The following is a 26938-nucleotide window of genomic DNA, read 5'->3' on the forward strand; positions in this document are numbered from 1 at the left end:
TGCTCCCCCAATAAACCGCGGACTTGGTCTCTTCTGTTAAGGGATGTGTATCCGATTCTTTATCTTCTACTGGCAGAGACAGCATTATGTAATGGAAAGAACACTTGCCTGGGAGCCAGGTGGCCTGCACTCTGGGGCCACGCTGGCCCTCACTAGAGGTGACCTTAGGGAAGTCACTTTACCTCTCTTTTCTTTTTTTAATTTAAAAAAATAGTTTTTTTTAAAAATATTTATTTGTTTGGCTATGTTGAGTCTTAGTTGCAGCACGCACAATCTTTCATTGTGGCACTCAGGGTCTCTAGCTGTGGCCTGAGGGCTGGTCCAACACATGTCGGATCTTAGTTCCCCAGCCAGGGATCAAACCTATATCCCTTGCATTGCGACGCAGATTCTTAACCACTGGACCACCAGGGAAGTCCCTACCACTCTTTTCTGACCAGAAAATGAGGAGGTGGGACATGGTGATGGTTGGGACCCCTCCTGCTCAGGTCCATTCAGAATCCATCCAGAGGAGAGTGATGGAAGAAAGCAGCCACAACCAGGCATACCTGCCCCCCGACCCCGGTGCTGTGGCCCCCACATTATAATCCACTGTTGCGTGAAACAGATCGCCAGTCCAGGTTCGATGCATGAGACAGTGCTCAGGGCTGGTGCACTGGGATGACCCTGAGGGATGGGATGGGGAGGGGGGTTCAGGATGGGGAACACATGTACACCCATGGCTGATTCATGTCGATGTATGGTAAAAACCACAATATTGTAAAATCATTAGCCTCCAGTTAAAATACGTTAATTTTTAAAAATAAAAAAAAATAATAATCTACTGTATCACTGCACACTACGGGCGAAATTCAGGAAAGGTAGGGGGAAGACCTTTCATTGCCCTCAGGAAGAATTCTGTCCTGGGTCTCACACGAGTAATCGGAAGCAAACCGACTGCTGAGAGACAGGCGGCCCCTCCATTCCTATCATATTTCTTCGGAGCTGGCATTTGGAAGCCTCTGGATTCCTGCTTCATATTCTCAGAGTGGCGCGCTCAGCATCCTCACCCAGCCACTTCCTGATTTCTCACCCCTCCCTATTCCGTTCCTGTCCCACCAAACCATCCCTTTCCCTGCAGCCTCTGCTGGGTTTTTCCGTGGGCTGCTTTGTCCATAGGATGGCAAGGAAGGCTGTGCGCCTGGTAGATATGTTGCCCCACGCTCCCCCTTGCCCGCCCCAAGCAGGCCCTTTGAGCCCTGTGTTTCATGGAGTACAACCGTGGTTGCTTCATCAAATGAGCACAGACTGAGACCCACAACGGCTCTGCCTGCAAGTCCGTCACCATGGCAACGAGTATTCCCTCTGCTCTACTGTGCAGAGAAAATGGCTGTTAAAAGGAAGGGCTTGCTGAGTCTCTATTACTCGCTCTGTTTTGTCCAGGCCCCTCCTTCATACTGGCTTGCAGGCGCTTCATGCATTCAACCAAATGCCCATTAGCCTTTAGCTTGCTGATTTACTTTACCTAAGAGGAGGAAAGGCAGAAAGAAGTTGGATCCCAATGAATAATAGCACTTCTCCTACCCTGAGAATACATTTTCATGAGCAATGGTTATCTGACTTAAGCAGATAATCGAGGAACCCGGTGAATACAGGAATCCATGAGATCTGGTGCGATGTGTTTTGTCTTAATGGGTGGAGTGGACTGATAGAGCATGCGTGCGTGCATGGCTAAGTTGCTTCAGTCGTGTCCACCTCTTTGCAACCCTGTGGACTACAGCCCGCCAGGCTCCTCTTCCCATGGGAGTCTCCAGGCAAGAATACTGGAGTGGGTTTCATGCCCTCCTCCAGGGGCATCTTCCTAACCCAGAGATTGAACCCACGTCTCATGTCTCTTGCATTGGCAGGCAGGCTCTTTACCACTAGCACCACCTGGACAGCCGGATAGAGCCTATGGGTATTCAAATCGAGTGCAGTGTAGTAGCCAAGGGTTACAGGGGGACCACAGGGCAGAGACTCCAGCATTCCAGAAGAGTGACTGACTGATCGGGGTGACCATGCTTGATCACTGTCTCCTCTGACGCAAAGAGATGGATTGGTCCTATAGTCGTGAAGTAGATGAGCATTTGCTTGGCATCCCCTCCCCCAAAACCAGGTTGGATCTTCACGTCGAATCCTTTGTGGTGATTAGGCTCTACGGTGTGGGGAAGTGGCAGGAAGCCCTGTGCAGGGTTGTGAACAGCAGGCTTCCCTCTGAACACAGCTGTGGGGACCCTTCAGGTTGACGGTCCACGTGGAACTAGCTGGGCTGCTATTTCGATGAACGAAGTGCTGCTGTTTGGAAGCAGGACCCCAAGTCTTCTCCAGGGGTCAGGAACATTTAGGGCAGAGTTTACTCCAGGTCTCCTGGGCGGCCTGCACCATCTGATAGAAGACAGCAGTTGCACGTGAAATGACCTGGATCGTGTCCGTTCCTGGCTTTGGCGTGAGGAACTGTGATGATACGTTCTCAAAACCCAAATAACCTCCTCTCTTCACTCTTTCTGGAAGTGCGCGAGGAGACTCTATTTTTTAATGAAAGCTCTGGTTTCTGTCTCAAAACTGCAAACGCGCGTTTAAACTGGACTTTTTGTCTTTTTCAGTTTCTCTGCAAGTGGATATTGTTCCCAGCCAAGGGGAAATCAGCGTGGGAGAGTCTAAGTTCTTCCTGTGCCAAGGCAAGTACCCCCGTCACCCTGCGTCTCAGGAAACCTACCCTGCAGGGCAGAGGTCACAGTTGCGTCTGCTGGGCTGATGGTGTGCCTAGAATCTCAGTGACCCTGTGACCTGATCCAGGGAAGTGTTCAGATTGTCTCCCTTCCCCAAACCAAGTTTGCCCCAGTACAGTGAAATGTGCCCTGTGGACATCCGCCTGGTGATGGAGATCAAGGGATTTCCATGGGAAAGTCAGCACAGCCCCCAGACCCCTGCTCTGGGTGCCTCCAGATTTCCGTGAATGACACTGGGAGCAGGACTGCTTCAGAACGAATGCTTCAGTGGGTCAGTGTCTGGATTATTAGAATCTCCCAGAGAAGGAAAATACAAGAAGTCCTAAAACGTGCCTGAAAGAAAGCTGAGTGCCAGCATCTCTTTTGTGGTGAGAACAGGTTTCCTGGGTTTCCTAGCTCTCCAGTCAATTCCAATATTCTGTCCCATTGCCCGCACCAGAGCTCAGAATTTGTCGAACCTGGTGTCCTTGTCTTTTGTTTAGAAAACATGCCCCATTTCCACAGCTCAGCTAATTATCTGGAAATGTCCTGCAGAGGAAAGGCTTCCTGTGAGGTTCTGGAGTCTCTGTATGTGACATGCCTGGGATTTGAAACATGAAAGGACCAGGAAAGAGCTGAGCTAGGTGTAAGCTGACATCCAGCATGCCGCTTTTGGCAGGGAGGGGTTTGAAACGCTGTCATGATTTGCACAGGATGAGGCGGCTCATGGCCGCTGGATGTCTTCCCTCCAGCTTTGCCTCATTACAGCCATTGAAACGAACTGGAGATACAGCCGTGGAGCCCACAGCTCATCTTGCAAAGAGCGATATTTGTTGAAAACATGATGGGCCCTGAAAGGAAGGCTGCTCCATTTCTACACTAAGCATCTGTGCCGGGCGGTGGGGTGAGGGTGCCAGCGGGGGAAGGGCACTGGGCAGAGAGGACTCTGTGCAAGAACCGTCCAGGATCCCAGAGCCCTTGTTACGGCTCAGTGTCTGGACAGCTCAGCAGCAGCAGCATCCTAGCCTCTGAGCTGCCTGGGGAAGGGATGATGGGCAATGCTGGCTCCCTTCTTTGAAGCATTTCAGCAGATGTGTTTGCCTGTCTGAGGCTGAGGGGAGTGCTGAAACGCTAGTTTGTGCAGGCAGGTGGTGGAGCAAAAGTCGTTGGAATTTATACTCAGAGACTAGCCGGTATCTCATCTTCTATATAGGAGATATCATCTAAGCCCTCGAAAACAAGCTGATGAGTTGATTAACCAACTAGCGCTTGAGCTCAGATCCTGGATACGAACTCCCTTCGCCCCCCATTCTGCGAGGCTATAAGCTGCTAGTTCAGTGCCTGCACACAGTAGGTCCTCAACAAATATCTCTTCCCTTACTAGGGCTAGGCCACTATGAGAAATATCAGCACCAATGTTTGTTGAGTTCTTTCCAAATACTAATACATAGCAAGTTAATGCAGAAGTGACCAACGTGAGTGGTCACACACAGGCACACGCACACCTCCCCCCTCAGTAGAGCTCTTGCTCAGTAGCTCCTATCAGCTACCTACTGTTTCCTGGAGGTGTCTTTGTCTTTTTAGTGTCAGTGATTTGAAAATTATCTCTCCCTTTTTAGTGGCCGGAGATGCCAAAGATAAAGACATCTCCTGGTTCTCCCCCAACGGAGAGAAGCTCACCCCAAACCAGCAGCGGATCTCGGTGGTATGGAACGATGACTCCTCTTCCACCCTCACCATCTACAACGCCAACATCGATGATGCCGGCATCTACAAGTGCGTGGTCTCCGCGGAGGATGGCACCGAGTCAGAGGCCACGGTCAACGTGAAGATCTTCCGTAAGACCCCCTTCCTTCTCCTTCTGTATTCCCTGACCTCTCTTTTGGCCGGGAAGACAACATGGGTAGCAGAGAGTGGGGTGGAATAGAGGGCTTGACCGGGCTCTTTTCTACTTTTCTGTAGGTCTTTTCTGCATCAAGATAAGAGCTCCAATGTGGGTTCTTTTGCTCATTTTTGGTGGGTTTTTTTTTGGCAGGGGGGTTTCAAACTAAATTTATTATTTCATGAGGTACTCTATACAAACATTTTCCATGTGGTGCTAGTGGTAAGGGATCTGCCTGCCTGTGCAAAAGATGTAGGAGACTTGGGTCTGATTCCTGGGTCAGGAAGATTCCCTGGCGTGGCACCCCACTCCAGTATTCTTGCCTAGAGAATCCCGTGGACAGAGGAGCCTAGCGGGCTGCAGTCCACAGAGTCACAGAGAGTCAGACACGACTGAAGCGACTTAGCACACGCGCACACAGTCTGTGCAAATAAGATTTTAATCAGGGAGTTCCGTAGTGGTCCAGTGGTTAAGAGTCTGCCTGCCAGTGCAGGGGATGTGGGTTCATTCCCTGGTAGCGGAAGATGCCACATGCTGCAGAGCAACTTAGCCTGCTAAAGCCTGCACACTCGAAAACCTGTTCAGTTCAGTCCCTCAGTTGTGTCTGACTCTGCGACCCCATGAGCTGCAGCACACCACCCCTCCCTGTCCAACACCAACTCCCAGAGCCCACCCAAACTCATGTCCATCAAGTTGGTGATGCCATCCAAGCATCTCACCCTCTGTCGTCCCCTTCTGCTCCTGCCCTCAATCTTACCCATCATCAAGGTCTTTTCATACGAGTCCTCTGCAACAAAAGCAGCCACCACAATGAGAAGCCCATACACCACAATGAGAGTGTAGCCCCCACAGCAACAAAGACCCAGTGCAGCCAACAATAAATAAATTAAAACTAAAGGACAATTTTAAAAATATTTTTTCAGTATGTTTTCTAAAAACTTGTTATATTTTAATGCCTTTTTAACACATATGTAGGTTATATCGGGATTTGTGTTTTTTTAATTCATTTTTTTATTGGCGTATAGCTGCTTTACACTGTTGTATTGGTTTCTGCTGTACAGCAAAGTGAATCAGCCATGTGTACACATATATCCCGTCTTCCATCCAGTGTGATTTTAAAGGATCCTTGGCCAACTCCAGACTCACAGCTGTGTCCATGCTGGTCACAGCTACCTCGCCCTGGCCTCGACTCTCTAAATTCACGTTACACCATTCCCAGAGGGTGTGTGTTCCCCTCGCCCTTCCCCAAGTGTTGGCTGACTATTTCACACCTCAGTTTACCCCTGTTATTTCACTCTTTCCTGCTGGCAGTGGAGTACAAAGGCTCAGTGGGGTGGGAGGGGTTATTATCTGAGCACTGTGACGCTCAGAGCAGGTGGTTCCCATCGCCGCTGAAGCCAGTCTAAAGGTGGCATCTCATTATCTTATTATCATGCGTCAGTCCTGTTGGCCAAGGTAATGGTGGGTGACCGCTAATGGAACAGTATTGATTGCCACAGTATTTATTGCCATAAGCCTGCCTTTCCTGTTCTAGTCTTCAAAATTCTCTCTGCCATAGATAGGCTGGGGTTGGGGTGTCAGACAGACTAGGGGACAGAGAAAGGACTGATCCTACTATTCACTGTAGGGTGGATGTCCTACCAGTTCAATCTACCTGTGAGTTGTGTCCCATTAGCTCCATCCACACGTAAGGACCCACCTCTCCCTCTTTGACCCTTTTCTGCACAGAGTGTGATAAATTTAGCACTCTGAATAGGGATTAATTGCCAAACATAGCTGAACGTATTCCCCTTCTTGTGCCATCTGCTTTGCCTGCATGTTTGGCCGAGTGATGGGTGGACCCTGTTGGGTACCGCTGCATATATGGACTCAAATCCAAGCGGTAAGGCACCAGCGAAAAGGGATTTTTGTGGGAGAACCACTGTTTTCCCTCACTCTCCTCTGGCCCCTCTTTCAGAGAAGCTCATGTTCAAGAACGCGCCAACCCCACAGGAGTTCAGGGAGGGAGAAGATGCCGTGATCGTGTGTGATGTGGTCAGCTCCCTCCCCCCAACCATCATCTGGAAGCACAAAGGCCGAGATGTCATCCTGAAAAAAGATGGTGAGACCGGCAGCCGCCCCTTCCCCTGGCCTTCCGAGCCCCTTAGCATTCCCACCTCCGCCAGCTACTGAGGCTCCTACCCCAAACTCAGACTCCAGTGCCCCAGAACCGCATGCCGTTTCCAGGTTAGCGGTTGCGTGGCTATAGCTTGTCTATTCAGGCACTTGACTTTCTCTCCAAAGAAAAATACAGATTTCCTGCAGACTTCTGCTCCTGGCTCAGCGTTGGAGCCAGGGACGTATGATCTTATTTCAGCATAAAGCCCCTCCCCACTCCCAGCCCTCCACCCTCCCCCATGAGACTGAAGGTAGGAAAAAGGCAAGGCTCAGGGCCCTGCCTGCAGGCTCCCGTCCTTTGATCCTGGGACAAGCCCGCCTCCTGTCTTTTCTAGTCCGATTCATAGTCCTGGCCAACAACTACCTCCAGATCCGGGGCATCAGGAAAACAGATGAAGGCACTTACCGCTGTGAGGGCAGGATCCTGGCCCGCGGGGAGGTCAACTTCAAGGACATTCAGGTCATCGTGAATGGTAAGGAGACCCAGCCTTCCGCTCCCTCCACGGCCCCGCCTTGGCTCATCCACCCCTTCCCCCAGCGCACCCCCGTCCTCTGCCTTGTTTATTTGTTTGTTTGTTTGTAAAGACACGCCTTTTGGGTCTCCCTCACCTATGGGGACTTCCAGTGCAATTCTGGAATGTCCTTCATTATCCCGCAACACCAGAAATTTGCCCCGTGCTTCCTAATAAATTCTTCCTTATCCTTTACTGTCCTTAATGTTACCAAAACGTTGTAGTCCGTCCCCTGGTTCAGTGTTCAGAGAAAATTTTATCATCAGTTCAGGCCTCAGAATAGTCAGAATCATAGTCCATCCGTGCGTTTATGAATCTTAATTTGCAGTGTCAAATAAACCCACCCGTGGAATCGATCTGACATTTACAAGATGTTTAGAGGAAATTATAATGTCAGTACTGAGAAAATAAGTAAATCATGGTTGAATTGTTTTGGATATTGATATGTATTTTTTGCCAAACTCTCTTTCTCATTCCTTTGGTAAAAACCAGTTTGTGCACAAAGTTGTTTAGGACAATCCAAGAGAAATGTCACTCTTTGGTGACCTAGTGCATTTCACATTGGTATTAACCATTTAATCACTGGGAACCAAAATGTTCAACTTTTTCCAATATCAAGAGCCCCCCTTTAAATGTTAAGTTCTGCCAATCATGGTAGTTGTTCAGATGGGTGTGCATTGATTGAGAAAATATATAATGATAAATAGCTACTATAAATTGAATACCACTTTAAAATAAAGAAAACAGTAATATAGCTTCTAAATCTGTATTATTGAAAAGCAATATTATTATATGTTGTTATACATATAACAGTACTAAGTACTGTTGGGAAACACTAATGCATGCTTGTGGGTGAATTATTTATCCAGTTTACAGTAATTATTTAGTGCACGCCTGCATTTAGACCCCTTACACTAAAGCTCGGCAGTTACCCAAGACCCCCGAGCCTCTGACTTGGGGTCCCCCAAAAGTGCCTCTCCTCCAGGCCACTGAGTCCCTTCAAGTTTTCCCAGCCACCACTGACAGCCCTTCTTTCCTTCAGTGCCGCCCACTGTCCAGGCCAGACAGAGCATAGTGAATGCCACCGCCAACCTCGGCCAGTCCGTCACCCTCGTGTGCAACGCCGAAGGCTTCCCAGAGCCCACCATGAGCTGGACAAAGTAAGAAACTGGCTGAGCCTTTCTCTCCAGCTAGTGGAGAAGGAGAGCTGGCAGGGCCTACTCTGTGTTGGGGTTTCAAGGGAATGGGGTGGGAAGCTGGGAGCCGTCAGCTCCGAGGGCAGAGTGGACTTCCAGTAAGGTCCACTTGCCTTGTGTGTGCATTGGATTCCTCCATTTTCAGTTTGTGGGGCAGAATCAGAGACCCTCTTTGGAGTTTTGGAGGATGCCATTTGCAGCCCTTAGGCAAAATCGGAGATTTGGTTAAAGGAATCACACAGAAAGAAATAGAATTGAACGTCTTAACTTTCTGTGCAAGTTCAGTCATCCACATGCATTCAGTCTGCATTTTATAGAAACAATCTAAAAATCAACCTCTTAGCTCTGTCATCCGAATCACGGTCCTTCCCGCCTCTGTGCCTGGCAGGGACGGGGAGCAGATAGAGAATGAGGAGGACGAGAAGTACCTGTTCAGCGACGACAGCTCCGAGCTGACCATCAGGAGGGTGGACAAGAGCGACGAGGCCGAGTACGTCTGCATTGCCGAGAACAAGGCGGGCGAGCAGGACGCGTCCATCCACCTCAAGGTCTTCGGTAAGGACAGTGCAGTCGAGGTCATTGCTCTGCCACGGTTTCTCTGACCACACGCCGTCCATCAGCAAGACCCTGTCCACTTGGCCTGGGAAGCTGCCCCCAAAGCAGCCGCTTCTCTCCAGCTCCCACCGCCTCAGCCCGAGTCCAGGCCATCTTGGTCCTCACCTGGTCAATAAGACGGCCTCCCACCTGATCCCCCCTCTCCCCACTGTCCCCCTCAGCAGCCTCCCCCACTCACAGTAGCCAGAATGACCTTACATGCCGCTCCTCTGTTTCAAATCCTCCAGTGGCTTCCTGTTAGAGGCATAAAATCCAGACTCCTCTTTTGGGGCAAGACGCTATATCTGAGCTCACCCTGACTTCCTCCCCAACCTCATCATCCCTCCACACTTACAGCTCTCCAGCCCCGGAAGCCCCCTTCCTCTCCCTCAGACACACTAAGCGTGTTCCCTGTCTCAGGGACGTTGCTCCAGGTGCTTCTTCCACTTGAAATCTCATTCTGCCAGATCCCCCGCAAGCTGCCCTCTGCTCATCCGTTATCCAGATCTCAGCGCATCCTTCAGATCACCTTCTCAGTGAACCCTGCCCTCCCTGTTCTGACCCACGCAGCTCCCTTATCGCTGCCCCCACCCACTCCACTGACCTCTTCTGCAGTGCCCTTCTCCCTGCCTGAACTGATCTCGCTTACATACTGGTTTGGGGGATTGCTTTTCCTGCGTCCACTAAGCATGTGAACTCCAAGATGGCAGAGCACCAGCTGCCTTCTACATCACTTTATCTCTGGCCCTCCAGACACTGCCAGACTCCATAATAAGTGAAAACAAAAAAAAAAAAAGTGAAAATGTTACTCGCTCAGTCATGTCTGACTCTTTGTAACCCCATGAACTGTAGCCCTCCAGACTCCTCTGTCCATGGAATTCTCCAGAGAAGAGTACTGGAGTGGGTAGCCATTCGCTTCTCCAGGGGATCTTCCCCACCCAGGGATTGAGCCTGGGTCTCCTGAATTGCAGGCAGATTCCTTACTGTCTGAGCCACCAGGGAAGCCCATGATAAATAGGCCCTTGTTCAGTGTTAGTGACCAAGTGGCTGCCTCCTCTGTCTCCCTTTCTTCCTTCCCTGACCTAAAAGTCATGAAAAGGAGCTCTATCTCTCTCCTCACTTCGTCTCTGTAAACTCAGTTAACTTCCATTCACTCAGAGCTGAAATGCATTTTGACCTGACTTTGAAAAACGAATTTGCGGTGGAGAGATATTTCACCTAGTGACTTTCCGCTCTGTCTGCTCATCTTTTTTAAAAACACAGATAAGGGAGTCCAGTGTAGATGGTGCTGCCAGACTACAGACCCTGCAGGGGCATCCCTGAGGCATGCAGCTCGCTGGTGGTTATGGCACATGTGCCTGGGGAGCCTTGCCTGGGACCTGCTTGTTTAGCTTAATAAGGAGAACGCATTGATGTTTGTAAACACAGACCTTTGAAAACCAAGCATTTCTGCTATCCTGGATGAATCCTGCTTATTCATTAATGACAATTGGACTTAGAAACAGGTTATCAGTTGGGTCGAAATTGAGAGTGCAACTAAATTTCTTAGAAAATATTCTTGACAGTGTTTTCTCTGATTTTGATTAGTTTACCTCAAACTGTGATTTTAAGTTTTTCTAGATGAAAGACAGATGCATTTGTTAATACATTCCTTCACTTCACAATTTTTAAACTGGAGTAGAATTCCTTTGCAATGTTGTGTTACTTTCTGCTGTACGACAGCAAGAATCAGGTACATGTAGACATATATCCGCTGCCTCTTGCACTTCCCTCTCCCGCCTCATCCCGCGCCTCCAGGTCATCACAGGGCACTGAGCAAGCTCCCTGCGCTATAAGCACTCCCACTAGCTCTCTGTGTTACACACGACAGTGTATATATGTCCATCCTAATCTTCTAATTTGCCCCACCCTGTGTCTTTTCTGTATATCTGCGTCTGTATTCCTGCCCTGAAAACAGGTTCATCAGTACCATCTTTCTAGATTCTATATATATGCGTTCATGTACAATATTTGTTTTTTCTTTCTGAGTCACTTCACTGTGTATGACAGACTCTAGGTTCATCCACATCACTACAAATAATCCAATTTCATTCCTTTTCATTGCTGAGTGATATTCCACTATATATATATACCACATCTTCTTTATCCATCCATCTGTTGGTGGACATTTAGGTTGCTCCCTTGTCCTGGCTATTTTAAATAGTGTTGCAGTGAACTTTGGGGAACATGTGTCTCCTTGATTTGTGGTTTTCTCAGTCACTCTGATTTTTAGTTTTTCTAAATGAAAGACAGATGCGTTTGTTCATGTATTCCTTCATTTCGTAATTATTTATTGAGCACCCTTGTTGCTGGACAGAAGGGCTACAGAAATGAGTAAGATAAGGTCTTTTGACCCCAAGAAGCACAAAGAGAGAGATAAAAACATAAGCCTATGTGAAAGTGAAGTAGTTTAGTCGTGTCCGACTCTTTGCGACCCCATGGACTGTAGCCTACCAGGCTCTTCCCTCCATGGGATTCTCCAGGCAAGAATACTGGAGTGGGTTGCCATTTCCTTCTCCAGGGGATCTTCCCAACCCAGGGATCAAACCTGGGTCTCCCACATTGCAGGCAGACGCTTTAACCTCTGAGCCACCAGGGAAGCCCCTATATAAGCCTGTGCTGCTGCTGCTGCTGCTAAGTCGCTTCAGTCATGTCCAACTCTGTGCGATCCCATAGACGGCAGCCCACCAGGCTCCCCCGTCCCTGGGATCCTCCAGGCAAGAACACTGGAGTGAGTTGCCATTTCCTTCTCCAATGCATGAAAGTGAAAAGTGAAAGTGAAGTCGCTCAGTCGTGTCCAACTCTTAGCGACCCCATGGACCACAGCCTACCAGACTCCTCCATCCATGGGATCTTCCAGGCAAGAGTACTGGAGTGGGGTGCCATTGCCTTCTCCATATAAGCCTATAAATTATAGTAAATGGTGCTGGTTTCCAACATCTAAGTACCTGCCATAAGTCCAGCCATTGCCAAGGTTACAAAGATGAATAACATACACTCTGTTTTCATCAGTGCGTTCATAGGCTAATACAGATAATCATAAAATTTTTTATAACAACCCATTATAATGAGTTCATAATAACAGTATCTCATGATTATAAAGTGGGAAGTAACAAATAGATTCCAGGGATTAGATCTGATAGACAGAGTGCCTGAAGAACTATGGACAGAGGTTCATAAGATCGTACAGGAGCCAGTGATCAAAACCATCTCCAAGAAAAAGAAATGCGAAAAGGGAAAATGACTGTCTGAAGAGGCCTTACAAAGAGCTGAGTAAAGAAGAGAAGCAAAAGGCAAAGGAGAAAATGAAACATACCCATCTGAATGCAGAGTTCCAAAGAATAGTAAGGAGAGATAAGAAAGCCTTCCTCAGTGATCAGTGCTAAGAAATAGAGGAGAACAATAGAATGGGAAAGACTAGAGATCTTTTCAAGAAAATTAGAAATACCGAGGAAACATTTCATGCAAAGATGGGCACAATAAAGGACAGAAATGGTATGGACCTAACAGTAGCAGAACATATTAAGAAGAGGTGGCAAAACTACACAGAACTGTACAAAAAGATTTTAATGACCCAGATAACCATGATGGTGTGATCACTCACCCAGAGCCAGACATCTTGGTGTGCGAAGTCAAGTGGGTCTTAGGAAGCATCACTACAAACAAAGACAGGGCAGATGATGGAATTCCAGTTGAGCTATTTCCAATCCTAAAAGATAGTGTTGTGAAAGTGCTGCACTCAGTATGCCAGCAAATTTGGAAAACTCAGCAGTGGCCACAGGACTAAAAGGTCTGTTTTCATTCCAGTACCAAAGAAAGGCAATGCCAAAGAATGCTCAAACTACCCCACAGTTGCACTCATCTCACACACTAGCAAAGTAATGCTCAAAATTCTCCAAGCTAGGCCTCAACAATATATGAACTGAGAACTTCCAGATGTTCAATCTGGATTTAGAAAAGGCAGAGGAACCAGAGATCAAATTGCCAACATCCGTTGGACCATTGAAAAAGCAAGAGAATGCTAGAAAAACATCTACTTCTGCTTTGTTGACTATGCAAAAGCCTTTGACTGTGTGGATCACAACAAACTGTGAAAAATTCTTTAAGAGATGAGAATACCAGACCACCATACTTGCCTCCTGAGAAACCTGTATTCAGGTCAAGAAGCAACAGTTAGAACCAAACATGGAACAGTGGACTGGTTCCAAATTGGGAAAGGAGTACGTCAAGGCTGTATATTGTCACCCTGCTTATTTAACTTCTGTGTACATCATGTGAAATGCTGGGCTGAATGAAGCACAAGCTGGAATCAAGATTGCCAGGAGAAATACCAATAACCTCAGAAATGTAGACACCATCTTTATGGCAGAAAGCAAAGAGGAACTAAAGAGCCTCTTGGTGAAGGTGAAAGAGGAGAATGAAAAAGTTGGCTTAAAACTCAACATTCAAAAAACTAAGATCCTGGCATCCAGTCCTATCACTTCATGGCAAATAGATGGGGAAACAATGGAAACAGTGATTTTGGGGGGACAGATGGTGACTGCAGCCATGAAATTAAAAGATGCTTGCTCCTTGGAAGAAAAACTCTGACCAACCTAGACAGCATATTAAAAAGCAGAAACATTACTTTGCTGACAAAGGTCTGTCTAGTCAAAGCTATGACTTTTCCAGTAGTCATGTTTGGATGTGACAGTTGGACCATAAAGAAGGGTGAGCACCAAAGAATTGGTGCTTTTGAACTGTGGTGCTGGAGAAAACTCTTGAGAGTCCCTTGGACAGCACGACAATCAAACCAGTCCATCCTAAAGGAAATAAACCCTGAAGATTCATTGGAAGGACTGATGCTAAAGCTGAAACTCCAATATTTTGGCCACCTGAAGCAAAGAACTGACTCATTGGAAAAGACCCTGATGCTGGGAAAGATTGAGGGCAGGAGGAGAAGGGAACAACAGAGGATGAGATGGTTGGATGGCATCACCAACTCAATGGACATGAGTTTCAGGAAACTCCAGGAGATGGAGAAGGACAGGGAAGCCTGGTGTGCATCCCTGGGGTCACAAAAATTGGGGTACAACTGAGCAACTGAAGAGCAGCAAGAAATAGCAGTATGCACAGTGTTTTACAGAAAAAGATTTGTTGTCTGGTCTGGTGTGACAGGAGTTAGGGAAGTCTTCCAAGATGGTGATGCGTTTCCCAAGTGGGAGTTTCCCAGATGCAGGAGGGGTGGATGAGCCTTTCAAGCCATACTGCACAGGCACCGAGGCTGGAAGAGCCCGTGTGCTTAAGGTGCAGTCCTTGTGGATGGGGACTGCGTCTGCTCCACTCACAGACCTACCCTCAGTGTCAGCATCCTCAGTGGAACATCAGCTGGCATAAAAGAGACGCCAGTGTTTGAGTAAATGAGGGAATCGTAATTAGCTTTATAGGAACGAAGCATGATCTATATAGCAGGGAGATGCATGTGGAAACATGTAACCATTTGTCTTCAGGAAATTCCTTTAGATAGCAGCCCCATAAGGTAATGATAATAATAGTACCCAACAGAAAGTGGGTACGTATAATGTGCCTAGCACTGTGAGAGGTACTATCCATAAATGAGCTCTTTTAACCTCATCACAATCCTACAAAGGAGATTTAATTTTTATCCCTATTATGCAAATGAGGAAATTGAGCACAGAGTGATTAGGTGTCCTACCCAAGGAACCAGGACTCAAATCCAAGCTTTCGTGTCCATTCTCTGGGCTAGCGATGGTGATCACTCCTCCACGCAACCCAGTTTAGCACGTATCACGTCCGACCTCCGTATGAAGTGGCTCTTGATTAGTGGACTCTGCCTTTCCCTCCATGGCTCACGTGATTTCTCTGTGGCCATACACTCAGTTCTAACTCTGCTAGTCAAGGACAGATCTTCGCTTCTGTTCCAGGCCTCTCCGGTGGTGATGGCTGCCCCAGGGAGGAGTGGGCAGCGTCAAGGGCCGGGTGAGGCCATGCTGGAGGGAAGAGGGTGGGTAAGGTCCAGGGAAGGAGGGAAGCAGGCAGAACAGATAGGATGCAGCAGCTGTGGCAGAGCACAGTTTGTCTTTCCACCCTCATCCCTCCCCACAGACTCCCTCCTGCATCGCACCCACACTCACACACATACTCACACTCTCTCTCTCACACACACTCACACTCACTCACTCCACTACCACAGTTTTTCCCCGAGACTACAGCTGAGAGAATGTTTGTTCGGCAGCCCAGTAGAGCAAACAAAGAGATGTGAGTGACTCCTGCAGAGACAAGTTAAGACAATCCTAGTGATAGCTTATGGTGAACGGTATAGGATTTGTGATCTCCGAAGAAGAAGGTTTAACTCTGGGACCAGGGACCAGGCTTGATCACTCAAGGGCTTTTGTGTAGCAGAATTTCATTAAAGTACAACAAGGGACAGAGAAAGCTTCTGACATCGACATCAGAAGGGGGACAGAGCGTGCCACCCCTTGCTAGTGTCAGCAAGGGAGTTATATGCTTTTTTAATTAGTTATTCAGTTCAGTTCAGTTCAGTCGCTCAGTCGTGTCAAAGAATGTCTCAAGGTTGTAAAGATCTTACTAGGCCCACTCCCATAATTTATGATAATTATAATTTAAGATAACAGGATTAGCCAGAAGGTTTTCAGAAAGGAGAAACTGTCCTCAAGCAGGAAACATTGTTATTATATAATCCTTAGTACAGGGTTTAAGCTGTTTGTTGTGTAATCATCAGCTTAAAGAAAAAAACATTTTATGTGACTAAGACTAAGGAATATAGAGAAAAAAGATGTTTGTCCTTTCCTCCTCCTTGAGAATTCCAGACCCCTATCAGAGGTTAAAGCGTCTGCCTGCAATGTGGGAGACCTGGGTTTGATCCCTGGGTCGGGAAGATCCCCTGGAGAAGGAAGTGGCAACCCACTCCAGTATTCTTGCCTGGAGAATCCCACAGATGGAGGAGCTTGGTGGGCTACAGTCCACGGGTCGCAAAGAGTTGGACACGACTGAGCGACTTCACTTTCACTTTTTCACTTTCTTTCATCTCTGCTTTGAGACCCATATCTCTGCTTTGAGAGCCCCAGACCCCTTTCTCCTTCTCAGGGACCCCGGACTTCCTATCAACCTGCCTAGAAATTGACTCTCTCAACAGACGTGTATATCTAATCCATATTCGATGTGGACACGAATTTGAGCAAACTCCGGGAGATCGTGGAGGACAGAGGAGCCTGGTGGGTTACAGTCCATGGTGTCGCAAAGAGTCAGACACTCAGTGACTGAACAGTTTTAGCAGCGGATGTCTAATCCAGGTCCATACTCGGCTGCAACATCCTGAGCACAGTTCACGTGGCCTCCTTGGAGTAACCTGGTCCCCATATATGCCCTCCTTTCTCTCTTCATCCCACATTCTTGAGCTCATTTCTCTCCTCCTCCTTCCAGCCTCTCCCAGGGGTTTAGGAGATCAGTGCCAGGACCTGGGAGCCAGGTGAGGTGGGGCTAACTTGGTGGAACTTCATCTTTCTCCAGCCCCTTTCTCCCCGCTCCTTGGCCTTCTGGCTTGTCCTCAGGGACCAGCATTAGGGGAGATATGGAGTAGGTTTCCAAAAAGCAGCAGAGTCACAGTGGTGAGGTACAAGAGGAAAGAAGCCTGCAGCTTAGACAGTGAAGATGCACAGAACTGTGGCTTCAAGAAGGGCTGGCAAGGGACGTATCTAAATTAAGGACTACCATAATTGTCCTAAGCAATACCATTTTTTCCTAAGAAAGGGATGTGTTCTAGCATGCGCTACCCTAGTTATCAACCAGAAGCTCTTTTATCTAAGCCCATCCTATCTCCTTTAAACTTGGCAGTGCATTTCCACTGCTTCTGCCATGGGACCTTCTGAAGAAGCAGTTTTGTCTCTACAGATACTTATTATGCTTCTGCCAATGTTCTCGAGGGCTGTGCTGCTCTCTGGGCTTGGACTGAGGCAAGTTCAGCTTTGCTTAGCTGACCCCCTAGGACCAAAGCAGCCCATATGAGTTACAGCAAAAGACAAACAGGTGCCTGAAGGAAAGGGCACCTGGTCACACCCAGCATCTCAGGGCAGGGAAGCAGAGGCCCTGGAGCCCTCCTCGGACTTCCAGGCACCTGGGCTGGAGTGAGAGTGGACAAGTTTGGCCCTCAGTGGCAGGTGCAGAGTCATTGATGTGCTGGGTGGGGAAAGCATGCATGCTTAGAAAACTCACAAGTACAGCTGTGCTCACAGGGGGGCCTGTGGGGAGAGGTGCAATGGAACAGTCTAAGGCATTAAATCGCATGGCGGCAGGTAAAGAACAGAACAGAGATCCAAAGTCAAGGGCCAACAACAGAGGTTCATTAAGACGGTGCAAGTACCATTCACAGATAAACCCTGAAGAGATTCTTCTAGATGCTGGTGTGCAGAAGGAGGGACTCTTTCCTGAGTAGTGTGATTCCACACCTGTCCCTGTCTGCTCAATCATGCCCCTTGTCCCAGCGTAATTATTTACAGCATGCCTTTCACTCTCAAGAATGCCCCAGTTAGGACAAGAGAAGGCAGTGGCACCCCACTCCAGTACTCTTGCCTGGAAAACCCCATGGACGGAGGAGCCTGGAAGGCTGCAGTCCATGGGGTCGCTGAGGGTCGGACACGACTGAGCGACTTCACTTTCACTTTTCACTTTCATGCATTGGAGAAGGAAATGGCAACCCACTCCAGTGTTCTTGCCTGGAGGATCCCAGGGACAGGGGAGCCTGGTGGGCTGCCGTCTATGGGGTTGCACAGAGTTGGACCCGACTGAAGTGACTTAGCAGCAGCCTGTTTCCAAGGCAGTATTCTAAGACTTCAGTTAGTTACAAGAGTAGCTTGCTTCTGGGGTGCAGAAAGGATTAAGTTAACAGTGAGTAGCTTGCCTTCCTTCCAACAGCCTCTCTAGACCATACAAAATTAGCCATTGTTAATCATGTTTTAGGAAGAATATATTTTGCCTTGTTCTAAAGACTTATACAGGACAACCTTTATGACCATCTGGAAATGGAGTCACCAAGACCAGATATTCTTCATAGATTGTAGATATTCTTCATAGATGTTAACTGTCCCTGGTCTGTCTTCTAACTTTTGCTGCCAGGACAAAGTGCTGTGGGGCAGGACAATATCCACAAGCACTGTCTGGATCACAGTGTCCACGTAACTTTCTTGGGGCTGCCCTCAGACCCCAGACTGCCTGTGAGTTCAGTGATTTCAGTTGTTTGCCTGATTTTTTTTTAACTTTTCAATTTGTGATTTTTAACAGAAAAGAAATGCAACTTTTATTTTACCTCTGTAAAACCTCCTCTTCAACAAAAACACTTAACACTTATTCCATCCAGTATGGGTTGTAAGCTCCTTGGAAGTTTTGTTGATCAAGATAGACACAGAACCTTCCTGGAGGAAAACCTCACTCGTGTGGGCTCCATCAAATTTGTTCAAATTTGTGATCATTTGGCTTCATTGAATTGAGACATGCCTTGATGCTAACCTTCAAAAAGGATTTGCTCTAAGCGGGCTGTTAGGAAAGATAAGCTGTAGGAGAATATTTGAACGATATGGGTCATTTCATATAGAAGTAGATATTTCCTATGGATAATGCACAGCTCCATCACTGTTTTCTGTTGAGTAAAATAGAACCAAGGCCTCAACTTGGAGGATATATAATAGGCAGTGGTTTTATTAGCCTACTTGAAGTTACTGTATGAATTTGAATATAAAGCAAATGCAGTTCTTTCAAAAATTATTCATACTTCGAATTTATTTATCATTTGTTTGTTTATCTAGCCTGGCTTTTTTCTCTATTAGTGAAATAAGTTACATTTGTGCAGTGCTCTCTTTTCGATGGAAGGTTTAGCGATTTCAGAGTATAATTGTTTTAAATTGGGAAAATTCAATTTTCTCTAATGTTTTAACATTTAAACTCAGCCGTGAATGCCTGCGCTTTCTTGCGTTACCCAAAACATTTGGAAAATGAACTCATCTCAACTCATCTTCTTCCCCAGCCACTCCCCAGCCCCCAGCAGGTCACCCACCACATCTCCTTACTCGAGTTAATACTAGCACAGCTCTCCGAGGTGCTCAGAATCTCTTGAGTCATTTGGTCTCCTCATCCCTCCTTTGGATTCTCCCCATCTCTCCTTGCAGTCTGTTCACTTCCATTCCTGCAAAGCTTTCCTTCAGCATCTCTCTGGAAGCTGCCCCTTCTCTATTCCCCTAGAGATGATGTTCAGGATCATATTACATCACATCTGGAGGGGTCCCACAGCTTCCAGGTTGGTTTCTCCACCTTCAGGCTTTCTCCATCTTTAATTTTTCCTATATTAACCTTCCTGTAATGCAAACGAGCATTCCTTCCTCTGACCAAACACCGTGAGCAGGCACAGGATAAAATTCAAGCAAGAGTTATCACCAGATGATCAAGGCACTCTGCCTGGATCCAGCGCTGTCTCCCACTGTTCTGAGGCACAGGCCCATGGACCCTGACACTCGGCTCTCTTCCCCACTCTCTCCTCACATGTTCTTGCTTCCTTGCTTTCATTCACACGGCTTTCCACACTCGGAATGATTCTGTGTCCACCCTAAGTTCCACCTCCTGAAAATCTCACAGCCCAGCCCCAAAGCTGTCTCCTCCTTGAAGACTCAGCCAGGGGCGGGCCCATCCTCTGCTCAGCCCTTTGCACCACTGGCTCGCAGCTGTCACCATACAGGACCTTGCTGCTACTACTGTCACTGTGGTGCTGACACAGGCCTGCTCCATTGTCAGCTCCTGGGGAGTCCAACTCATTATCTCGTGTAACACCTAGAACAGGGCTTTAGGCTTAATAAGTTAATAACCTCGTTGGATAGGTGCATTTATAATTCAAACCTGGAAAGCTAAAATACATCAGGTAAACTCATAGAAATGTTCTCTGTTTTCAGCAAAACCCAAAATCACCTACGTAGAGAACCAGACTGCCATGGAACTGGAGGAACAAGTCACTCTTACCTGTGAAGCCTCGGGAGACCCCATTCCCTCAATCACCTGGAGAACGTCCACCCGAAACATCAGCAGTGAAGAAAAGGTATAATATCACCCAAGAGTTTCAGGGCCATGGAACTCAGACCCAACTCGGGTTGAGTCTGCCCCATGCCCAGTCCTCTTCAGTGAACCAGAAATTAGGATGCGGTCACTGGAGGTCTCCGCCAGGTTCTGGGGGCCCCCTCCTCCCACCTGCCCTGGCTGTGGCCTGTTCGGCACCCCCTTGAGATGGAGGAGGCATAGGTCCTTGTATGGGTCTGCAGGGGTGTCATGTTAGTGGGTGTGGGTAAGTTAGACATCACGAGGAGGAGGGAGATAGGGATTCTCCAGCGCACGGTTACAGAGCCAGGGAGGAACATGGGGAAGTTGAGATCTCGGTGCGCTAGGTGCTATTAGCATCATCTCAGGAGCACCCAAGGACATGTCTCCCAGAACTAACAGGGGTCAGAATGAGCCTCTTAATTATTTTCCTTGTGACGTGTATATTCATGCTCTACATGCACTATACGCACAAAAGCTTGGTTGCCTTTGTGTCTGCCTGCACTCTCAGTCACATTTGGGTATCATTTTGTTCTCAAGGCAAAAATAATTAGCAGTTTCTACATGAGGATGATTACACCAGGTTCTGCAGGATAGTCTCTGAGAACTGAAAAACATTTGCAGCAACGTTCCTGGCAAATTTAAATGACTTGTAAGATATAGCTTTCAAGTACATGGATTTACAGGTCACCGGAAAGCTGTCTTTTATTATTGACAATATATGAAAATTGAGGTAACCCCATACTGGGCAGCCTTTTGCTATTGAGTGGGCCAAAAGGCAGGAGGAGGAAGAAGCTTGGTTTTAAAGCAACTTAAACCATCTCATGGCACCTCTCCAATCTCTTTTCATATATCCTGCAGTAATGGGCTTCATTTTAGTTAGCCACAGCTTTGTCACCTATTCAGGAGTAATGGCCATAGCCTTAAAGAACATTTATAATGGATTGCTGATTGACCAGAATGTCAGAACATGATAAATCATCACTCTTCTGTCTGCATAAGGAAATCCCTAGAGAGAGTAGACTCAAATAAAGCTAAAAAGACAGAGTGTGAATTTCAGAGCCAAATTTGGAATTTGCATTTGAGCAACTGATTTCTCTACTACTAATAGAAGACAACGCTAAATCAAGAGGAACAGAAATTGCTGTTCCAAAAAAAAATCCATTATTTTTTGCAAGTTTTACCTCCGGAGTTGAATTCAGCTTAACCGAAACTCAGCTGAGGAACTGCTAAGTATTTTTGAAACTTGCATATGCTGTTTGATAATGTGAAAACCAACTGAATTAAGTAATGTGGTGTTTACTTGGATACTTTCTTTATCAACATTGGAATTAAACCCTCAGCTCAGATTTTTAGCTCCCATCATGTGTGTTATGTGGATTGAATGTACATCTCAGGGCTCAAACCACAGGGCTGCCTCTTGGAGGATTTTTCTGTATCAAGCTTGAGAGTAGATTTGTCCAGAATGACCCAATGTACATGTCTGACCTAAAGTGAAGGACAGAAATAACATCTACCCCAGATTAATGATGGTTTTAAATTCTGTATCTTTTCTAGGAATAGCTCAGCAGCCAAGCTAGACCAGAAAGGTTATTGTGATTTGTGCCTGCCTCAGGTCCTTTAATAGGTAGATACTTCTGGCTTGTACCTGGGAATTCATTTTTACAGAATGAGAACAAAAAACTAGTCACTAATACACCCTCATCCTTCCTAAATATTAAAACCAAACGTGTCCAGCAGAGACCATCTGAAGCCAAGGAGGCTTGGCGTAAATCAGGTATCGGTGTCGATCATTCGTCTCAGTCTGAGAAAGTATTTAAGCCCAGCTACATAGGTTGTGTTGCGCTTTCTTTTACTATGGACCACCTTCAAGTGACATTACTGAAACATGAATGACTCAGTGTCAGAATGAGTCTTCCAAACTGGCCAGTGATGTAACCCCAGATCAGCATATTTGCCTAAATGAAACCCTGTAGAGAAAAGTTGCCATTTCTATTAATTATGTATTGACTTCAAAACAGCCTGGTAGTCATCTTACACTAAGAGTAGCTAACAATTTAGAAAACAGAGATGGCCTATTTGTGAGCCAGTTGGACCCCAAATAGTAAATTTTACTTTTATTTGGCAGCCACTCCTCATTGTCTCCTGCATCTGAAGTTGCATGATAAATAATTCGGTATCAAGATGGTTATCAGAGTCACAGAACTGTGGGAGCGGAGGCAAACCATTTTCTCTTGCGAGTCAAGATTATGTACTGGGCAGTGAGAATAGACAGTTGTGTCTACCGGGGAGGGCAGGAGGGCTCCTGAGAAGTAGAGCCCATGACCTGCCAGAATCCCAGAAGGCTGGAAGGAAGCCTGCTTTGGAACTTGTCTCGCCTCACTGCCGGAAAGTCACTCAGCCCCTGCTTGAAGGGCAACAGTGTCAGTCCTCTGCAGGGCAGGTGGTAGCCCTGACGATCGAGAGGGCCTGCTGCTTCCCAGCCTTCCCGCCCTGCCACTGGGCCTCTTGGGTGGGAACTGTTAACTAGCCCTCCAGTGTTTCTTTAGTCAGCCCTCTTACCCTGTGACACTTCCGGTTATTTTCACTGTTGCTCTTATCTTACGGTTTTCACACCCTTCGCCTGTCTGGTCGTCCTGCACCGGAGAGCTTCGCTTCACGAGCGTTCCCTCTCAGTTTGCAGCGCCCAGTACAGCAGTCCTCCTAGCTTATCGCTCCCTTGGTCTGGACACTGACATCATGCAGTCAACATCACATTAGCCCTTTAGCAGTTTTCTCATTCCGTTGCCTCCTATTGAGCTTGTGGTCAGCTAAAAGACCCAGCTCGTTTTAGTATGAGCTGCATTTAAGCCACGTAGCCCCTGTCCTGATGCAATTGATTGCTTAACCGATAATGTAGAATTTTATATTTATTTCTATTACAAATTGTTTTGTTTGTTGCAACCCAGTATTTCTCAATGGGAGTCAGGATGACAGTTTGGAAAGACTTTCTTCACTGAGACTGTCCTGTACATTATAAGATAGTTAGCACCACTGCTCTTTTCCCTTTAAATGTTAGTAACCACCTCTAATCATTCTGATTACCAAAAACATCACATACAGAAACACTCCTTGGCTTGAGAATGCCCATTTTAGTCCATCTTGCTGACCAGTCAGGACTGGTTTTCATCAGAACTGTCCTTAGAGGTCTTTGGGTCCACAGCATTTCAGCCAGTGGGGGCTCCCTGTTTCATTTATATGTGTTTAAAGTAATGGGGTCTAACAGTCAATGATGACCCAGCTCTTAAGTCCAAAACCCCAGGGCAGGTATTTCATCCTTCCCCATGCAACTGCTATCCAGCATCTGTATTAGCTGTTGCTTCCAACCTTGTATGAATACTTATTTGAAATATCTTTGTCCAAGTCCTTGAAAAAATATTGACTGGGATAAAATCAAGTGCTGAGCCCTTAGAATGCAACCAGGGGTCAGTGGCTCAGGGGTAGAGGCCATAACGCTGTGGTGCTCTCTAATGATCCTGATGACTTTCTCGGGATGCTCAGTGCTTCCTTTAATAAAGTTAGTGACAGTAGACACTGATTAAATACAGCTTTCTCTTTTGCTTCACTGCTTAGTTGAGTCTAGTATTTCTCCTTTTAAGAGGAGGGAGGGCAAAAGCTTTCAACCATGGAATTGTGGTGACTTTCTAATGGAATACTGATGTTCTTCATTCAAAAAAGATGAGGAAAAAAAAGCAAAAAAAAAGTACAATGAGCCCAAAAGTCACATCATATCTTGATAATGTCTAGCCTTAGTCCAAGCACTCATTTCAGATTGATTATAATCAATCTGTTAGGCTTTAGTTAGTTGAGTTGGTTTCACTCAACAACTGATAATAGCTAGGCTAGGTTGGGTCACTAAGATCATTAGGGGAGATCATCTGTCTGAAAGTTAATCCATTTCTTAGTGGTCACTAATATGTTGGCCAGAATTTTTGAACATTGTGATGGGTCAGTTTGATCTCTGTGTATGGAGGTCATTGTGATACCAAGAAAGTTAGTGCATCCACATCATTTTATCACTCATCCTATTCAGACTCACTTTTTAAATTGCCAGGTATTTAAAGACTCGCAGTAAGTGGCACTAAATTCCAGGTACTGTTTACTTACTAAGTGAGGCCCCTAGATGGTGATTTGCATACTCTCTCCATTGCCTGCTCATTTGACCATCTCTAGGCCTTTGAAGAGAGTGAGAAAGAAAGGCTGCTACTTAATGTCTAAGGAGGAGAAGAGACACAAAGTGTTGAGATCAAGAGAGACAGAAATAAGTAAAAGGCATTTCATGAACCTTGTATCTGGAGTTGACAGAGTATCCTACAAAAGAGAGAAACTTTTTGAAACTCTGGATTCCTTGGAGACTGAAGTTTCTTTTCATCAGGAAGAACTCCTCATTCAGTACAAATCAGGTGCTTACTCTTAAACGCAGGATAAGGTGCCTGCATTGAGCAGTTAGAGTCTGCTTTATCCAGGATGTGGACAGAGTCTAACAGGGAAATCCTAGGATAAGTGTCTATCACTCCACTTTAGTTTGTGTACATAGTCCTACAGACTTGTGTGTGACACCATGAAACATGCGATGTTAAAAAGCACCTGGAACTAACAACTTTCGGATAGCTAATCATATTCTAATTTGTAAGAGTGTATATTTGCATATCAGGTTATCTTAAAGTGGGCTACATGCCTTCACCAAATTATCAGGGTCAGGGTTATCCTGTTTGCTGTCTCACTGGCACTGTTTGTCAGGACCTGGACTGATGTCCTTACCAGTTCCTCTTCCAGGAGGTGTGCTTTAGCCACTTACTGAACTGCCTCTGCTTTTCCCAACTAGGGTTACCAGCTACTTTTTTTTAAGTATAAGTGTGTCCCAGGTAAACACTGCATGGGGATCTTTTTTTGCTAGATGTTTTAAAATTTAAACACTACACTAAAAATTAAAATTAAAAAATTAGTCTTTGTTCCTCTGAAATTCTGATCTAAGGGGAAAAAAAAAAAAAGGATATATCTTATTATCCCACCAGGCACACAGGTGGAAGTTCAGGCTACTAGAAGCATTGTGTTACTAGCACCCACTTATTGTAAAAGCCACAAAACCACAGTGAGTTGAGAGAGACGCAGGAAGAATCTGATCTGAAAAGCAAACAACTCATATGGTGGAGGCCCTGAAACCAGTCTTGATTCGTGCAGCCCTGGCATGTGACACACAAGCCTCTAAGTGATGTGGATTCAGCAGCCACGTGTAACATGTCTGCCCACTGTTGCTCTGGTCTATGCGTGTTCCTGTCCTCACTTCCTTCTTCACTCCACCATCCTGTGACATAGTCCACATCCCTCATTTCTCCTGAAAGCTCCTTGCATTTAGTAGCCTCTCCTTGCATTTAGTAGACTTTTACTAAATGTTTGCTAACTCATTCTCATTCCTGGGGTTGCATTGCTGTGTCTCTGGTGTCTTTTGTATCCTTTTTCCATCTGAACCTCAGGGATAGTCAGGCAGTCAACGATATCACGTATGATGTTTTTGACTCCCATCATGAAAACAGAAAAGCTGTAAGCAGGAGTAGATTCCCCAGTGCTGGGTAAATAAAAAATCTTGATGTGGGTAGGAAAATACCCAAAGGCCCCTGTGTTCCTGGGTTGGCTCACTCCTTTGTGAATGCCATGTTTGATGAAGAGGCTTAAACCAGCATGTCGTCCCTCTGCCTTGAAGAACCAACTGGAACCTACCACAGCACTCAGAGTTCAGTATCCTCAAAGCATCCTGCCCCATAGTCTTAAGGGCATCCTTCTCATTCCTAAGATACCCCCTCTGTTCCTTTCTTCATTCCTTTTGTTTATAATACAAATTTTATTTTAATAGTATGCATGCAGAGTTGCAAAATGCATGAGCACAAAATAATATATGTGTGATAAGCTGTCCCATCAAATCCAAAGGAGGAAACCTACTCTATAAGTGTCTCTATATTGTGTGGTTGGAGCTAGCAGTGTCACCTACTAGCATGAGGAATATTCAAGGTATTTGGGAATAGGAGCAGTCTAATATGTCAGCTGGTAGCCATATGTATGTCTTCCAAAGATTAGGAGAAGCTTTACCTGTGAACTGTACACCTTAATGGGCATAAGGGGGGCAGAAAAGCTAAGCATAAGCTAAATCCTAAGTTAAAGCGGGCAGTGAACACACCATTGAAAGTGGGCCTTGGAAAAAGCTCTGAATTGGAAAGAAACTGCATGTGCACGGAATGCAGTGGGATACATCAATTCTCTAAAGCAACATATTGTAAAATTTTACTGCTTTCTTGTTGTGTTTTATATCTTGTTCTCTCCAGGCTTCGTGGACTCGACCAGAGAAGCAAGAGGTATAGCTTGCCCGACCACTAGTCAGTCTTTAGTTTTGCAAACACTACAGTTTAACTCACCATTGCAGCTTAATAACCAGACATGCTAAAACTAACTAGTAATTTAGTTTGATTAAAGAATAGGTCCATAGTGGTAGACATTACTTAGCAACAGTGTCATTGCAGGATGAGCAAGCAAGGTGTGTTGGGAGTGGATGAACAAATCTGTATTATTTCTTTATTCTCTTGCTGGTGCTGATAAAATCATATCCAGGTAATTATACTCAGAGAAATAAATGGCCCCAATTCCCAGGCCAGGCATTTTGAAATGATGAAATTTTTTGACTCTCACCTGGTTGATGTGGCTTTGGATCAT

The 26938-nt window shown here is 46.3% G+C and overlaps 1 protein-coding gene across 9 annotated transcripts in view; it reads left to right on the forward strand.

The window, feature by feature from the left end:
* The window catches only part of NCAM1 (neural cell adhesion molecule 1), a 364422-nt gene that overhangs the window by 289154 nt on the left and 48330 nt on the right, over window positions 1-26938 (forward strand). For 5 of the 9 annotated variants that reach the window (XM_052653338.1, XM_052653339.1, XM_052653343.1 and 2 more), the window contains exons 2-8: window positions 2622-2696; window positions 4346-4564; window positions 6566-6709; window positions 7101-7238; window positions 8320-8437; window positions 8862-9028; window positions 20059-20201. In XM_052653338.1, the coding sequence (XP_052509298.1) occupies window positions 2622-2696; window positions 4346-4564; window positions 6566-6709; window positions 7101-7238; window positions 8320-8437; window positions 8862-9028; window positions 20059-20201 (1004 nt within the window). Of the gene's footprint in view, window positions 1-2621; window positions 2697-4345; window positions 4565-6565; window positions 6710-7100; window positions 7239-8319; window positions 8438-8861; window positions 9029-20058; window positions 20202-26553; window positions 26584-26938 lie in introns of all 9 variants that reach the window. The other 4 variants (XM_052653336.1, XM_052653337.1, XM_052653342.1 and 1 more) reach the window with 1 other exon arrangement.

Source organism: Budorcas taxicolor, chromosome 15, assembly GCF_023091745.1.
Source record: "Budorcas taxicolor isolate Tak-1 chromosome 15, Takin1.1, whole genome shotgun sequence".
In the NCBI taxonomy this organism is placed as follows: domain Eukaryota; kingdom Metazoa; phylum Chordata; class Mammalia; order Artiodactyla; family Bovidae; genus Budorcas; species Budorcas taxicolor.